General features: G+C 39.1%; 1 protein-coding gene across 1 annotated transcript; it reads left to right on the forward strand.

Annotated features, from left to right (window-relative positions):
* Positions 1–16,981: 16,981 nt before the first annotated feature.
* On the forward strand, positions 16,982–17,947 carry LOC149470008 (olfactory receptor class A-like protein 1). The gene has a single exon (XM_089668361.1). The coding sequence runs from the start codon at positions 16,982–16,984 to the stop codon at positions 17,945–17,947; it is 966 nt and encodes a 321-aa protein (XP_089524487.1).
* The last annotated feature ends 747 nt before the right edge of the window (positions 17,948–18,694 follow it).

Below are 18,694 nucleotides of genomic sequence, written 5' to 3' on the forward strand. Positions count from 1 at the left end.
AGCTGATCATTCAATTCTTGGACTTTAGTGAACAGAGAGTGGTGACTGTTAGTCACTGGCTCACTGCTCTACCCCTGCAGTGGTCATTGGAGAGCCAGGCTGTGGGGGGTAGGGGGTGGGAGGAGTGGCTGGCTCTGGTTCTCAGCAGCAAGCCAAGAGGCTGAGCCAGCTGTCAGTCCAGGCTTCTGGGTAGATCCCAACTTTAAAATCAGGATCTCTCCAGAGCCTGAACCGGCTCAGTGATGTCTGCTGTAAATGTGTGCAATTCAGTTTGTTCAGATTAATTTTTTGGCCGAAAACTCCATTTTACAAATTGACACAGTAATGAATCTGAACAAAACTGAAAAAAAAACCAAAATAAAATTTGGATGCATTCGGATGCTGTGAGAAGAGGGTTGTTAAGGAACAGGTGGCTGTCACATCCTTAATAACCATGATTATTATTATTATTATACAGTATTTGTATAGCGCCAAAAGGTTTGCTCAGCGCTGTACATTATAGTGGGGGACAGTACATGAGACAATACAGTAACATGATTCATATACTGTCAGCAGTATTCCCCGCTGTCAGCAGAATGTGAACAAAACAAATGCCAGTTTAATTTTTTTTTTAAGTCAAAGTGATACATATCAGGCCTTTTCAGGTCTCGTATGGATTTTAAGGGGATCCCCACACAGAATGTTTTAACAAAATGGCATGGGATCCCCCTCAAAATCCATACCAAACTCTTGTCTGAGCATGCAGCCCAGCAGGACAGGAAAGAGGAGACAAGTGAATGACCCCCCCTGAACCAAGCAGGCCAAATGCCCACAACATCCCCCCTCCCCCAAAGCATCTTTACCCCATGGGGACAAGGGCCTCTTCCCCACAACCCTTCCCCACAACAAAAGTGAAAAAAAACACAGTTTTTTCAAAGTCCTTTATTAAATCCCCCATAAAAAAATTACCCTCTAAGTAGATAGATCCAACGTCAGTCAAGATGAATTCTGCCCGCATACCCGCATGCAAAAAAAACACCCGACACCCACGGAACATATCGGCTCCCACATCTTCTCAAATGTCAAATGACAGATAAACCTGGGGGAGGGGTTATCACCAGTATGCCTGTCACTTGATATGTGACAGGGCACTGCCCTAATGACAGGTAAATGTAAATGAGGAGGCAGGGTCATCTGGTGATGTCAACAATTGACCCTGGCCCACATTTACCTGTCATTCAATGTGTGATGGGACACAGAAGTTGACATGTTTTGGTGACCTGATTCATTTTTTTCATGTGCGTCAGCAGGCAGCATTCATCCTTATTGACATTGGATCTACTTTTTTTTTAATAAAGGACTTGTCAAAAAGTGTGTGTGTGTTTTTTTTTAACTTTTGACACTTTTTGTTCGCTTCCCATGGACTCCCACAACCACCCCAGAGTTGTGGGGAAGAGACCCTTGTCCCCATCGACATGGGGACATGGTGCTTTGGGGGGGGAGTTCCCCTCTCCCAATGCACTCCCCAATGTTAAGGGCATGTGGTCTGATATGGTTTTGGGGGGGGGTGCTTTCTGGGCTGCATGCTTGGATAAGTGTATGGATTTTGGGGGAGACTCCAGGTTGTTTTTATTTTGGTGTGGGTTTCCCGTTAAAATTCATACTAGTCCCAAAGGTCCCCCATGCTGATTTTTTTTTAACCATTGATTTGTTTTTTTTACATTCTGCTGACAGCAGGGAATCCCACTGACAGCAGATGAGTCATGATTGTTAAGGGCATGGCGGATGGCTCCTTAACAACCAGTACTATTCCGAATAAAATGTAACAAATGCTAAAGATACAAAATGAATTTCGAAATGAATCGATACATTAATAAAGACCAATGTACATTTGTTATGCCTAATGGGCTCTAAATTGTTATTTACAGTATTATCATTGTGGTTTCGGTTAGTGCAACTAATGCAAAGCATTACACAATAGTAACTCATTTCAACAAATCTGAAATAAATTATAATGAAAACAACATATTCACTTTCATTTATTTGTTTCATTTGGATTATATGATGTGATAGTTTTGGGCCTTTTGTTAACATTTAAAGCATCCGAGATAACATAATGAATTGATTCTGATCCATTTGTTTTTATTCTAGTGAGTGTAGCATGAATACTCTAATATTAAAGATTCTTTTTGTATTGGGGTTGAATTTAAGAGATCATTTGTTACATATTTTGTGTGGCCCAACAAAGTCAGTTAGGAATGGGGAAATTAATTCAACTTAATACCATAATGAAGGAACACAAATCAATTAATTACATTGAAATGAATTGTCAGTCTTCTGAAGAAGGAATAACAGAAAATCTGAAAATACAATTAATACTCTTCCGAACTCTTCCTTCTGAAATAAGGAATTATTCCTAAAAAGAATCTAACATAACGATTATGATCAAAAGAAATGTTTTACTTAATGAATAAAAGTAAAAATAAATTAATTTGTTTGACAACCATGTAGAGACGTGGTTGTCAAAAAAATCCATTTATTTTTACTTTCATTCATTCGGTAGTGGGTCAAAAAGTTGTGGTCACATTGTAAACGCACCTATACAATTGTAGGTGTTGGATGCTATATACACTGCTCAAAAAAATTAAAGGAACACTTTGAAAACACATCAGATCTCAATGGGGAAATATATAATGCTGGATATCTATACTGATATGGACTGGGTAATGTGTTAGGAACAGGGGCGGATTGCCAACTCATGGGGCCCCCGGGCAGTTAGAGATAATGGGGCCCCCTGTGCCCCGCCTACACTCAAGCCACACCCACACTACACCCTACCTACATATTGCAGCTCAGATGCATAGAAGGGGCATTTAAATATTTATTGCAGCAAAGACTGCATGAATGTTCCCAGCTTCTTTCCGTAGAAGCCACTGGGCACTTCCAGGTTTAACCAATTCAATACCGTGCAATTTTACACCTTCCTGCCCAGGCCATTTTTCAGGTTTCAGCGCTCTCACACTTTGAATGACAATTGCACAGTCATACAACATTGTACCCAAACTAAAATTTTTATCATTTTCTTCACACAACTAGAGCTTTCATTTGGTGGCATTTAATCATCGCTGGGGTTTTTATTTTTTGCTAAATTAACAAAAAAGTCCGAAAATTTTGACAAAAAAACACGTTTTTCTTTGTTTCTGTTATAAAAGTTTGCAAATAAATAATTGTTCTTCATAAATTTAGGCCGAGATGTATTCTGCTACATGTCTTTGGTGAAAATAACCCAAATTAGGATGTATTTTTTAGTTTGTAGGAAAGCTATAGAGTTCACAAACTATGATATAGATCTGAAAATTGATCAATCCTGAAGTACTGACAGCCAATCTAATTTCTTGAGGTCCAAGAATGTCAGAATAGTACAGATATCCCCCAAATGACCACTTTTTGCAAAGTAGACAGTCCGACGTACTTCATAAGAGGAATGGCGAGTTTTTTGAAGTCGTATTTTTTTTGTCATAATTTTTCGGAAAATTAAAAAATAAAAAAATTATTTTCACTATTTTTTTTTTACATACTGTCACCAGTGCAGTACAGCGTCATCATATAACTGGCATGGCGGTGATCAGAGACGCTGACTGTTGACAGTGTGAAAAAAAAAATATATTTTTTTTTATTTTTTATTACTTTTTTATTTTTTTTAAGATTTTTTTTTCATATTTCACTATGTCCAAAGTAGTACAATGTTACCATAGTAACATTGTACTATTTTGGGGAAGTGATCAGTATTTTTTTTTTTTCTTTACACAATTTGCTTATAGCAAAGAATTACTTTGATTACGATTCATTCAGGGTTTTTTTTTTTTTGTGCTTAGCTGTGATTTGGCCACAGCTAATCACATGACAGCTAGGCAGTAGTATACAATGGATGGCATGAATTAAGCCATCCATTGTATACAACTGTCATGTGACCTGCTGTGATTGGTCACAGCAGGTCACATGGTACCGGCCACGGGGGCCGGTACTCAGATCTGTCATTGGCCGTGTCCGAGGTACATGGCCGGTGACAGATCGCGCCACTGCGTGGCTATGCAAGCGCGTGAACTGGGCATGTGCGGGAGGACGCCATATGGCGGCCTCCTGGAAAGGTAATGCACTTTTGCGGACGCCATTTGGCCACTTCCCCAAAGTAGTACAGTGTTACTATAGTAACATTTTACTACTTTGGTCATAGTGTAATATAAAAAAAAAATCTTAAAAAATAAAACAAAAAAATTTAATAAAAAATGTAAAAACTGTCACCAGTCAGTGTCCCTGATTACTACCACACCAGTTATATTATAATGCTGTACTGCACTGATGACAGTATGTAAAAAAAAAATTGTGAAAATAATTTTTTTAATCTCTTCATTTTCTTAAAAATGATAACAAAATTACAACTTCAAAAAACTCGCCATGCCTCTTATGAAATACCTCGGACTGTCTACTTTGTAAAAAGGGGTCATTTGGGGGATATATTTACTGTTCTGATGTTTTCAAGAAACTAGATTGGCTGTCAGTACTTCAGGATTGACCAGTTTTCAGATATATCCCATAGTTTGTGAACTCTATGACTTTCCTACAGACTAAATAATAAATACTGATTTGCATTATTTTCACCAAAGAAATGTAGCAGACTACATCTTGACCTAATTTATGAAGAACAATTATTTATTTACAAACTTTTATAAAAGAATCAAGAAAAACGTTTTTTTTTTTCAAAATTGTTGGTTTTTTTGTTAAATAAAAACCCAATTGGTGATTAAATACCACCAAAAGAAAGCTCTAGTTGCGTAAACAAAATGATAAAAATTTAGTTTGAGTACAGAGCTGCATGACGCCATTCTCATTCAAAATGGGAGAGCGCTGAAAGCTGAAAATTGGCTTGGGCAGGAAGGGGGTAAAAGTACCCAGTATTGAAGTGTTTAAATAAATGGTAAAACTTATTCTAGTGAGTGTATGAAGTAGTTTATGCTTCACCAAAGGTATTAACTGCATAGGTTTCAAGCTAATCCCTTGAGCATGTGAAGTAGTTTATGCTTCATCAAAAGAATTAATTGCATAAATGTTAATCTAATCTGTTGTGTGATGATGTCAGAACTAAATGACTATAAATATAAGTAAAAGAGCATAATTATTCAACTAGACAAAGCTGTAAAAGGAGGTAAGAGGCAGAAAAGTCAAATAAATACTTTTTTTTAGTTTTTTAGTTCCCTGGGTCATTAATAGAGTTGTGTTTTTACTGTTATATACAAAAAAAAAGGTTAGTTATATTTATATGTATTTACTAAGAATGTCCTCTCTATTGAAAAAGGTTTTAAAGTTAAAACCCTGCACAAAAATATTGTAGCTGTGAATATTCCTGCCAAAGGTACGTTCATTATTGAGCTAGTAAAGAGGAAAAAAAGAATGTAATTTTTACATGATTACAGTAATATTGTTATGACAATGTGTTTATCATTAATCTCTTTTGGTATTGTTCTGTTTTCTAATCAATTTCATGAAAATTAAAGTATTATTATTGCATACATTCCAATTTGCATGCACATTTGAATTTCGTTAAAACTTTAATGTAAGACAACTTAGTCTAATACACAAAAAGCCCATTTCTGTTTGTAAGGAAGAAGGCTTTAAATAGCTGGATTTATCAACTGTTAAATTATACCTCCAGGAAAAGCCAACCAAACCGTAAGTTCAGTTGCCTGTAGGACTACAGTATAGGAATTTATGAATTTATATATTTTTCATCCAAACAAAAATGCTTACAGGTGAAAGTACAGTGTCATTAACAAAAAGTATAGGACAGGTGACTTCTGGTAAGAGGGTTACAGCTAAAGAGAACAAAAATCCTTTGTCTAAAGACAATTTTGAGAAGGTTTTAAAAGGTTCTGTAATTCTAAAGTTTGCATATGACAATATAGATGATAGAATTAATGTGTTTAACTGGGCAGCACAGTGGCTAAATGGTTAGCCCTTCCGCCTGGCAGTACTAGGGTCGTTGGTTCAAATCCAAACCACAGCACCACCTGCCTGGAGTTTTCATGTTATCCCTGTGCCTGCATGGGCTTCCTCCCACACTCCAAAGACATTCTGGTAGGTGAATTGGCCCCTGTCTAAATTGGCCCTAGTATGTGTATGTAATACAGACACTGCGATAAGAAATAATATACAAATAAAGCAGCTTGCACATATAGGCATACAGAAAAAATATATACTGGAAAAATTCAGCGCTAATTAGACCCATACACAATAATGTAGATAAGAGCACAGTCCATATAGGTTTTCAAGATGAAGAGCTGTGCAAAGGAAAGGGGTTCCAATCCAAAAGAGGGACCAACACCATACACCCAAATAGAATGGCCTCTTACCAAAAGTGTTGACCGCACAAGTTGGTCAGCATAAGCAGTATCATAAATCCAGCAGGTGTTGTAACCAGTTCTTGCATAGGAAAATGCTCACAGGGTCATCCAAGATATTCCTCCAACAAAAGCTTCAAATGGCAAATGTGTATGTTTGAATGTGAGTTAGGGATCTTAGATTGTACACACCTTGAGCATTAGGGACTGATGTGAATGTACAATGTATATGTAAAGCGCTGCATAATTGACAGCACTATACAAGTACCTGTAATAAATGTAAAAAATGTCAATGGAGCTTGAAAAGTAAGTAAGAAACTTGCCAGCTAAAGCTCAATAAACTTTTTATGTGAACAGTGATATTGCTATAGTGATCAGATAGAGTATAGCCTCTTTTAAAGACATAGTTCATCTTTACCAAAAAACTGCCTATTCAGGTAGGCTGTGCCTGTAGATAAAAACAGTCTGTATAGTTTTGACCAGAGTTGTATAATGCCTGACTGATAAACGTCTAGAGAATGCATCTTCCTGTCCTAGCTTGTTGCTAGAACCTTGCTCAGAGACTCCAAGCTCTTGCTGTTCCCCTCCACCATGACAGGAGCCAGTTCAGAACTAGCGTGTCAGAGGGTAGAAAGCTCATTTGAATGAGAGAAAGAACACACTCTAGTGATGTTGGAGGTGAACATAAGAGCTAGGAGTCTCTTAGCAGCATCCTAGCAGCAAGACAGTATTATATAGCAATGGCTTTTTTTCACAGTGATTGGAAATAGGTTTTGCACTTACATGTAGAAGTATAATTTTTGCCTGATTTCAACACAATGTGAACAGAATAAATAAATCTATAATACAAATTAATGGCTTCATAGGAAAAGGTGAATTTCAGTGACATAAGAGACAGCAATTTGTAATCGCAGAACGATAGAAGGGTGGTGGGCCAAGGAAGAACAGAATCTTGTGTTTTTGGCAAACAAATCAGCAACAATAACAGACTGGTAGTGATCCTACATTTTTTTCAAACTTCCAAATGGTTTATTTCTCCACACATTTTCACCACACAATTTCTCCACACAATTTTTCATTGAAGATTACCAACTACTGTATGTAATTCCATCATTGCCATATGTGGTCTCAAATGCTCAGCAGTCCCATGAGTCTCTTCTATGGGTTGCGTGACCTTCCGTCTCCAGCATGGATATGACATAACTATGCTATCTTCTTCATCTGGACAAAGCAAGGTTAGGGAAAATATATAACATGAAATTCCTGATTCTGCTGTGGCGCCTCACTTGTTGTTTGGTAGTGGTGGTGGACGGGATTACAAATTTGCATAAAAAATATAGCCGCAAACATTCTCTAATGACAAAGAATCAACATGGGTTTATAAAACATAAGTCATGTCTAACTAACACGGTCAGGTGGTAAATTTATCATACAGACCCTGTCTTATGCTTGGTATACACTAGTGGAATTTTGTTCAAATTTTTTTGTTAAGTGAACATTGTAAGAACACTTGTTCATTTTTCTAATCAATGGGGTTAAATCAATGTTTGCTTTCAACCACAGTGACAATTCAAAGGAGTGGGATGGAAAATCTTTCTCAAATGCACAAACTGCTGACAGTGTATGTGGATTTCATTCGATAAAGTCCATTTATTCCCAAATCAAATTTTAAAAGCAAAAAAAACTTGAACAACTTCTGAATGATGTTCAGATGTACTGAGAATTTGTGTATGAAGTTTTCCTATGAATTTTGGTTTGAAATTCTACTTGTGCACACCCAGCATTAAGCTAGTTCCTTATTTTGTTATTTTGCAGCTAGGCTTTAATCAGTTTTTTTTTTTACAGTTTCTGTGCTTAATGGTTTTTCCTAAGCACAGGATGTTGATTATTTCTGCCTGTTGCTGTTGAGTTGTCTCCAATAGTTAGTGTGAGTGGTAGCAATGTATGAGGTATGAATATTTATCTGCCTTTTTAACCACCCTGGCGGTATTCCTGAGTGTAGCTCGGGGTAAAGTTTCAGTACCAAAAGCGGTAACCCCGAGCTACACTCGGGCTTACCATGCGGAGCTGCATAGGGAGTCCCTGCAGAGCTTACCTTGTCCTTCGCTCCCGCGATGTGTCCCCTGCAGCGTCCCCGGCCATCTCCTCCGTCCGATGCCGGCATCCGGCTTCTGTGTTCCTGTCCCTGTGACGTCGGGACGTACGGGCACCGCCGGCAGCGGGAAATTTGAAAATTTTCAAAAAATGTAATTTTTTTCAAAACTAATGTTACATAGTAAAACATTGCTGTTTCAAACCATTTCACATACATTTTGTCCCTAGTGCTTTGTCCTGTCCCCTGTCTGCATTTTGACTGTTCTTTCTGCCTGGAAACTTAGAAATGTCCATGCCGTCCAAAAGGCGTCCCTTTAGGTCAAAAGTGGGTTTGGATCAGCTAGAGAACAGCGATAGTAAATCAGAACCACTTGCAGAACTGAGTGATAATGATTCGTGGGGAAATCAGATACTGAAAACAATTTTGCGACTTTTCTCAGTGATATGCGAACTTGGCGCTATATTTCAAATTTCAGTGTTTTTGGTTTGATTATATTATTGAATGAAATGTATTATATTATTATATTATTATTTTTTATGATTATTTATTAAATTATAATTTATAATTTTGTGTTTCAAATTTTATCATACCCGGGATGTTTAATAGACTCTTGTTCGGACAGATTTCAGTGAGTTATTCCTAAATATTACAGCCTACAATAAAAAAACTACATATTTCCATGTAAAATAATGGTACCGCTTTCAGCACCAAAAATCTGAAATAATCATACCGCCAGGGAGGTTAATCACTGATGATTTTTGGGCAAGTGATTTGAGCTAGGGTAAAGTGAAAAATATTTTGTGCAAATCTTCCATAATTATTTTTCTCTCTTAGACCTTGCCCCAGTACTTAAAAGAGAAGTATGGCACCTTGCCACACATCTTTTGGTTCTGTCCACAGATTGTGGGTTACTGGACTACAGTTAAAATGGTTTTGGAGCAAGTACTTAATGTTACCCTTCCCCTAGACCCGCTACACTATCTTTTGGCGCTACCCTTTAGGGGTATTTCTAAGCAATCTAAAAGTTCGGGAATTCATATTCTAATGGCTGCTAGACGGGTGGTACCATGATTCTGGAAATCAATCGATGTCCCCACACTAAATCATCTTTTAAAAGCGATCTCTGAAATCAGAGAAATTGAAAATTTTACAGCTTTAGTGGGTGACTACTCAGGTCATTTTCGATCTATTTGGGAACCATGGGATCACTCTCCCTTTGGTAGAATTTCTTACTCACCCTCCCCCCCCCCCTTATATAACTCAGATATCTCTTTACTTACCAAACCTCTGAGAATTACCATAACACAACAATGTGCAGGTTTATGTTGTCTTGTGTTTTTGTAATGTACAGTTTACCATGCTGTCTAAATATGTTCATATTTCTTTTGTTTCTGTTCTTTTTTATATTGACTGTGGATTTTTTTCTTCACTGCAACGTTCACACTTAAAGTGTTGTTTTAAAATTGTTCTGAAAAATTTGCTTTGGCCTTTAATAAAAATGTACAATAATAAAAAAAAGAAGTATGGGTTTTGTTTTTTTTCCCCAATTATACTTACCTAGGTGAATGCAGCATCTGTCCCCCGCTGGCTCTAAGTGTGAGAACTCAGCGATCACATGATCACTCACAGCCACTCTGAGCAGAGAGTGGTAACTGTCTGTCATCACTGTCTGCTCACCCCCCACCTCAGGCTGTAGAGGGAGAGGGAATGGTTGGTTCAGGCTCTTGCTGAGAGGCGGAGCTAGTTGACTTTAATGTCGGGAACTTTCCCCAGCCTGGACGGCTCAGTGATGTCAGCGGGCTTCGGCCCACTGTCAGCTGAAAACAGGTCACAGGAGTATGATCCACAGGAGAAACACAGCCAAAAGACCTTCAGCTTTATTTCTCCTTTAAGGTTCATTTAAGTTGCTCTGCTAGAGGAGATATCCAGAGGGAGCTGAGCTTGAAGATGGCTGCCTGGTTGAAGCATCTTTGGAAAAGTCTTCTGTGCTGAAGAGTGGGAAAGACTGGATTTAAGGTGCTAGGCTAGAGGTTGTACTGCTCACGAATCAAGGTACCCTAGCTGTTCACATAGGGTCAAGGGCCTAGAATTTAACATAGAAAAATAGAAAAGTGATGGCAGAAAAAGACCAAGTGGTCCATTGAGTCTGCCTGTTGTTTGTTTTGTTTAGTTTTTTTTGGGGGGGTTATTTTTCTTTTTTTTTGTTTTTATGTAAAACTTTTTTTATATGATTATAGATCTATGCTTGTCCCACGCATGTTTGAGGCTCTATGCTTCTCCCACGCATGTTTGACGCTCTATGCTTGTCCCACGCATGTTTGAAGCTATTTATGTTAACTGGCTCACTACCTCTGCTGGAAGTTTATTTCAAGCATCAACTACACTCTCAGTAAAATAGTACTTTCTGAGATTAGTTTTGAGCTTTCCTCTAGTTAGTTTAAGTGTTTTCCCCGTGTTCTTGATTTTGGTTTCATGTTGAAAATACTGCCCTCCTGAACCTTATTCACTTGATGTATTTAAAGGTTTCAGTCATGTCTACACTTTCCTTTCTTTCCTCCTGACTGTACATTTTAAGTTCCTGAAGTCGCTCTTGATATGTTTTATGTCCCAGACCTTTCTCCATCTCTGGATCTTGGAGATCTGAAAGTGTTATTGGACTGCAGTAGATAAAAATCAGACTTTCTTTCCTGTCAGATAGGGTTGTGCTGTGTGGCAGGCCTGTATAAATCCCAAAACTGGATTTTTGGCTGGTATAACGGTCCCCTTGAGGGCCATTTCACACTGAGATCACACCGGAATGCAGCACATAATTCCTGTACATTTTGAATGGGCTGAAAATTGCACCGAAACAGACAAAAAATAGAGCATGCACTACTTTACAAAAACCTCACTTTGGTACCATGTGATTTGGTGCCCCAAAATGCCCTGCAAAGGCAGCGCATTTGAGCATGGTGCATGAAACAAGCACAAAATGCAGCTTTCTTGCACCGCTTTATGGTGTGAACTGGCCCTTTATGTATTTTATCCATATATACAGTATAGTTGTTTGTATAGAGCCTGAAGCTTTAATGTGTATTTTCCAAAATCTACAAATTGTCTGAGAATAAATTATCAGTGGTAAACATAGGCTCTCACACCACCAATGTACCTTGTGACCTGTATGTTAAAGTGGCTGTAAACCTAAGACATGAAATATAAACAAAGCATATCCCTCTATAGCGTGTACTTGTCTCAATCTAGAGTACTACATGTTATTTCTCTCTGCTGTTTTGTTCCACAGCTATCTGTATAGGTCACTTCTGACAAGTGTGGAGGAGGGTGTGTCCCTTTCCTCCAATCAGCTCTTAGAGCTCTCCTCACTGAGCTTTACAGAGTGTAACTTCAGATCTCTGCCCCTTTTTTTGGATTCTCAGACAAGCTTTATAAATTCTGGACTTTGAATGAATGTAGAGAAGAGAAGACGGCAGATAAACAGGTACAACTTTTGTAGGAGGATTTGTTTCATCTCTGTGTATCACCTGAGGCCAGTCACTTCACTGGGTGTACTGTATGTAAAGGTTTACAACCACTTTAAAGCTGAACTCCAGACGAATATATAAGGCACAAATTAATGCAGCACTGTATTCATTAAGACGTCATTAAATGTAGTTTTTTTAATGCAAATAGTGTAAGAACCTTTTTTTGATCAGGTACCGGTCTCTTGCAGTCTACTGTACAGCATAGCGTACAGAGCTGGAGGGAGAAGCAGCACAAGGAGCAAGTCAGTTGTGTTGTAGTGCTCATATGTTAACCAGAGACATGCCAATAGGGGGATAGAGCAGTTAAAGTGGAGTTCCAGCCATTTTTGTTTTTATTAAAAGTCAGCAGCTACAAAAACTGTAGCTGCTGACTTTTAATAAACACACACTTACCTGTCCCAGAGTCCAGCAATGTACTCACCTACACCGTCTCTTCTCTTCTCTCCATGGCACCGGCATCTCAACTGTGGGCACCAGGCTGTGAAAGCTTGCAGCTTCACAGTTGGGTGCCCACTGCGCATGTATGAATTGTGTTGCTTCTCCTGAATGGTCCGGCAGTCTTCTGGGACCTGTGAAGGTTCCCAGGAGACTGTGGGAGGGAGGAGGGGGCTGAACGCGGTTAGCAGCATTTAGCCGCATTTACAAGCGTTTGGCGTTTGAAATGCTGATAAAGTCTACTCCTGAACGCTGAAGTTTTTTGCTTTAAAAAAAAAATCTGTAAACTCAACTGCCTGTAAATGACTGTAAATGGCATAGTGTATATGGACACATAGGAAAACATTAGGGAGAGTTCAGGGGATGCTGAAAAAAAAGCAGAAAAGCTCCTAAATGTGAGTTTATCAGTTGCAGTGTACATGAACCCTAAAAGGTTCCAAATATGGCAGTTGAGGGGGGAGGAGGCAATCAAGCGGAGATTCCACTTTTAAGTGGAATGCCACTTTGAAAAGAGCAATAAGTTCATCATAGTGCTGCTTCTTTTTCCACTGTCCAATTGCAGAGTGAGGGTGGAAAATCTGTAAGTAGAAGTGAACTGCAGCAAAATAAGATCAAGTTCCTTCCCCTGCTAAGTGATAGGAAAAGGAACTTTCATATAGAGTATGTGTTTCATCTTTGTATTTATCCGTTTACCTGAAATTCATCTTTAATACATGAAAGTATGTGAAGCTCTCACTTTCTTCCTAGAGAAATAAGGTCGATTGGAGTCCAATAAAAAGAATTTTTAACAAGCTGGAAATTCTGTGTGTGACACTTTCCTTTTTAACATTAAGCAATGTATATGTTAGCTGCTGAGAGAAAGCATTAGAGATAGTTCAACTAGTCATTTATTGTTACAAAAATGTAATATATTGGGGGAGATTTACTAAAACTGGAGCACTCAGAATGTGGTGCAGCTGTGCATTGTAACCAATAGGCTTCAAGGTTTTATTGTTAAAGCTTAATTGAACAAAATGATTGGTTACAATGCACAGCTTCACCAGATTCTGTTTACTCCAGTCATAGTAAATCCCCCCATTTGTGTCTTACCAGGTTGCTGCATTTGTTTTATTTTTTCAGGCTAAGAACATTTTCACCAAGTACAGAAAATACATGTGATCTTGCCACTTGTTAAGGCCTTAACAAAAGGCACAAATTAACTTATACTTACTGTTTAACCACTTCCGACCGCCCTATAGCAGAAATACTGCTACAGGGCGGAACGTGTGCACAAAATCACGTATATATATGTGATTTTGCATTTTCGGGTAGGGGGCACACGTGAGCCACATGTGCGCCCTACCCACACTGCCATTCACGGCCGCGGCTGTCAATCACCGGGTCCCAGCTGGTTACTACTCGCCGGCACTCAGTGATTACTGAGGATCTCCGACGGGGAGGAGAACTGTTTTGTTTGCTAACAGTTCTCCTCCCTGTCAGCTCGGGCACACTGCTTTGGATGGCTGTGCACTGCACAGCCATCCAAAGCAATGTGCTTACAGTGAAGCACACAGACACCGCCAACTAGTAAAACACTCCCTGCACACAATTAACCCTTTGATCGCCCCTCATGTTAAACCCTTCCTGCCTAGTGCGATTAGTACAGTGTAAATGCTTTTTATTAGTACTGATCACTGCATTGGTGTCACTGGGGATGTCAGCGACACCAAATCAGCTCCCCCCAGTGTCAGAATGTCAGCTGTCGCAGATCTCCGCCATTACTAGTAAAAATTACAAAATCCTGGTATATATACCGCAACTTGTAAACGCTATAACTTTCACATAAACCAATTAATTTACACATATTGGGATTTAATTTAGCAAAGACATGTAGCAGAATACATTTTGGCCTAAATTTAAGACGAAATTTGATTTTTTAAATTTTTTTACTGAATATGTTTATTAGCCAAAAGTCTAAAATACTGTTTTTTTCTCAAGTCCAAATTGTTGGACTTTTATTTTTATAGCGCAAAAAATAAAAAACACAGAGGTAATCAAATGCCACCAAAAGAAAGCTAAATTTGTGGGAAAAAAGTATGCATATTTCATTTTGGTGCAGCGTTGCATGACCGTGCAATTGTCAGTTAAAGTAATGCAGCGCCGAATCACAAAAAGCGGCCTGGCCAGGAAGGGGGGTAAATCCTCAGGAAGGCAAGTGGTTAAACTGCTAATGCCATCATACCTAACATAACAGAGATGAACAAAGGCAGACATGTTGAAGTCCAGCCTGAGTAGCAACCAAGGGGAATAAAGAGGAAAAAGGCCTGAAAAAGAAAACAAATGCAGGGCAGCTCATTGAAGAACTGTAATACTAAATATGAGTATTTGAGGGTTTAGATACAATTTAAAAAGAGTGATTCCTTTTTTTTTGCAGACAAATACAAACTACCTTTCAAATCAATGAAGACAAACACCTGTGAATTTAAACAGTGGTACGGTCACAACTTTATTGATATTCACAAACTATATGCTCTACATCTGTAAATCATGTGGAATAATTTAGCATGTTTTTCACTTATTTGATATATCCTAACTTAATCTTAATATTTTAATTCAAATCACATGGCCTTTACTACATGATGTCTCGTGCATCTTATTCATTGCTAAAAAGTCTATTGCATTATGAAAAAACATTGCTTTTTATGCACTTGAAGAAACTGAAAATGTTTAAGCTCCCTGATTTCGAGAACTTTACTAATGGTATTCACATTCATCTCATGTCTGCTCATTTCAAATTACACTGTAGGTGCAAAATTCCTTACGATGACGAATAGTCATTTTTTTTTTAAATGTTTTTGTTGGGTTAAAAAGTTTCTTTTGTCATGTTGTTGTAAGACTACCTAGTTAGCATGCTTAAGCAGTGTAACCCTTAGTGTGGAAGGTTTTGCCCAGGCCCGTATTAGATTTATGACTTATACCCCATAGGAACATATAGGGCCCTTTTACACTAATATGGTTTTTGATTCGCGTTTGGTGTGTAAAAAGCTGAATAAAAATGCATGAAAATGCATACCTTTAAAATCCTATGGAACTCTTCACACTGCATGTGCTCTGTATTGCATGATGGATCTATGATGCAGTTTTTCAAAAGCACTTTCCAGTGTGATTCAATAGGAAAAAAGCACACCAAAAACTTAGTTTGAACGGGCAATTATCCCTTGACACCGATCGCACGCAAATATGCGACCTCTCTGCGTCTGGGCCTTGATGCCAAGCGGCCGCATATTTGCGTGCAATTAGAAAATACATAGGTGCTGAGAGTGCTCTCTCTGCGCTCTCCCAGCACATATGTCTGTGACTCGCAGAAAGGTCCCAATTTCCCCTTTCAATCAGGACCTTTTCCGATCATGTGACCGCCGTGATTCGCCGTCACGGTGGTCACATGACCCTAAAACCCCACCCCGCCTCCTGGTTTCTGAAACTTTTAAAGGCCTGGGAGGCACTGGCACCAAGAGGTTAATGTGGTTCCAAAGGCAGAAGTATTTATTTTACTTTAATGCATTCTAAGGTAAAACAACATCTGCATGAAGTCGCCCCCCCTATACATACCTGAGCCTGATCTTGATCCAGCAATATGCCCAAGAACAGAGGTTCTCTCTGCTCTCTCAATCCTCCCTGGCCCAGAGTCAATCACAACCAGTGACAAGGGAATGGGGGGCAGGGTTTCAATAGATGCAGACAGTGAGGCTCGGGAGTGAGCCCACATGAGTGCCCCCATAGCAAACGGCTTGCTATGGGGGCACTTGGTGGGGGGGGAGCCAGGAGAGATGAGAAGCGGAGGATCAGGGCTGCTCTGTGCAAAACTATTGCAAATAGTAGGTAAGTATATCAAGTTCGTTATTTTAAAGAAAAAAAAATATGTTTAGAATCATTTTAAACTGAACAAAAGTGCATCAAAAACTGATCAGTGTGCAAGGGCCCTTAGAGGGTTAAGAGAAACCTTTTAACACTGACAGGGGTACCTACAATGGTCAGCTTTTATTCATTTATGTAAAAACATTATCCTAAAAAAAAAACTGTTGCTGTAACTGCCTAAAAGTTTTATCTAGAATTTGGCTATAATTTGTTAGTAAAGTGCATCTAAATCTACTAGTACATCTAGCACTACCCTCTTCCCAGTTTGGCAATGCTGCTGTCCAAAGGCTCCTCCATTCAGACAGGAAGTGTGTTCTTAATAGGAACACCAGGTGAAAATAAGGGGGCAAAAAAATTAAAATATATAACAAATGTGCCCACCAAATGTAAGCATTAGTAAGCTACAATTTGTTACAATTCTGTTTTTTGTTTTAATGCCACTTTAAGAAAAAATTGTAATTTTAATAAAATTGAAAACATCCCTTTGGAAAATTTTAAGCACCTCCCCATTATGTTTTAAAATGTCATTATCTCTTGTACAATTGCAAATGTTTTACTTTAAAAAACATCTTAAAGCTTTGATGTACAATAGCTATTAATTTTTTAAAAAAGTAACATTTTATCAACTTTTATTTTCAGGTGAGGTGTCTTTTTCCTTTAAGGGGATGGAAATACTCATTCTAAAAGCCTTAATCTTCATCTTTTTAACTCTGACCGGTATTCCAGGAAACCTTTATATTGTAATCCAGTTTTTTCTTATTAGAGTACTAGAAAAGCGGCTTTTACCATCCAACATAATTCTGCAAGTCTTAGCATTTGCAAATCTTCTTATTGTTTGCTCTCGTGTCATCCCACAGTCACTGTATGCCCTAGGAGTTGAAAACCTAATGGATGACATAAACTGCAAGCTATCTGGATATGCCTACAGAGTTGGTAGAGCTATGTCTATATGCAGCACCAGCCTGCTTAGCTGTCATCAGTGCATCCTTATTGCCCCAAGTACTAAGATCTGGGTTTATTTAAAACAAAAGGTGTCTCCCAATATTACATCAATCGTTCTTGCCATTCTTTTGATAAATCTAGCTCTTTACCGCACAGCTTTTTTGCATGGTTATGCAACAAGTAACAACACTTCTCCCTATACACTTCATCTGGTTTATTGCGACATTGATTTTCACACATATGTATCGTATATTGCCAACGGGGTTGTTTTTGCTTCCAGAGACTTTCTTTTTGTTGCAATAATGGCTCTTGCAAGCTTTTACATTGTGCATGTGCTACTAAGACATGAGAAAACTGTAAAAAGCATACGAAGCTCCAACAAACAAAAGAGTAAATCAGTTGAGTATAAAGCTTCCAGAGTTGTAATATTATTGGTCATATGCTATGTGATGTTCATGGGTTTGGACAATGCCATGTGGATCTATACTCTGACTCTCTCAAATGTCGGAACCGACATGAATGATGCCAGGGTTGTGCTGGCTTGTGCCTACTCTGCAGTGTGCCCTATTGTTATTTTTGCTACCAACCCTAAATTACAGCAATGGTCACGGTATAAGTTTTGGAGTAGACTTCAGGATCAACCATCATTCTCCTCAAGTGATAGCCATTTGAAGCATATAAGTATGTAAACACAAAACATCCAGAGCACTCCAGCAGTGGGGCATTTAGGTTTTGTGTCACTCTAGGAAACACGCAAATCAAACCCCCCATGCGGAGAAAGCCTGACATCGACAAACAAATACCTCAAACATCCCGCGGATAGAGTCTGATACCAACCAACAAATACTTCACCCCCCCACACACACACCCTCACGGAGAGAGCCTGACACCAACCAACAAATACCTCACCCCCCACCCTCATGGAGAGAGCCTGACACCAACCAACAAATACCTCACCCCCTTGTGGAGAGATTCAGACACCGACCAACAAATACCTCAAACACCCCATGGAAAGAGTCTGACACCAACCAACAAATACTTCACCCCCCACCTTCACAGAAAGAGCCTGACACCAACCAACAAATACCTAATGTCACCCCCCCCATGGAGAGAGCCTGACATCGACCAACACCACCTCCATCATCCCCCAGCCCAGAGAGTGTTCCACTAACACCACCCCATACACCTGCCGCCACCCCTCTTGCTCCCACCGGCAAGAGAGAGAAAGACACTCACCTTCACAGCTCCAGACATCCCCAGGAATGAGAGTCGGGCTCTGTATACACCATCCAGCAGCCCGCAGCCTCTCTCGGATCCCATCTGGTCCCCATGCTGCGTGTGTCCTTTCTTTTGGGGAGTGACGCCGCCACCTGATAAATGCCCCCCTAGGCAAACGCCTTATTTGCCTTCTGGTTAATAAGCCCCTGCACTCCGGT

Source organism: Staurois parvus, unplaced genomic scaffold (assembly GCF_062004578.1).
Source record: "Staurois parvus isolate SC_StPar_1 unplaced genomic scaffold, SC_StPar_1.0 ptg000056l, whole genome shotgun sequence".
Taxonomy (NCBI): Eukaryota; Metazoa; Chordata; class Amphibia; order Anura; family Ranidae; genus Staurois; species Staurois parvus.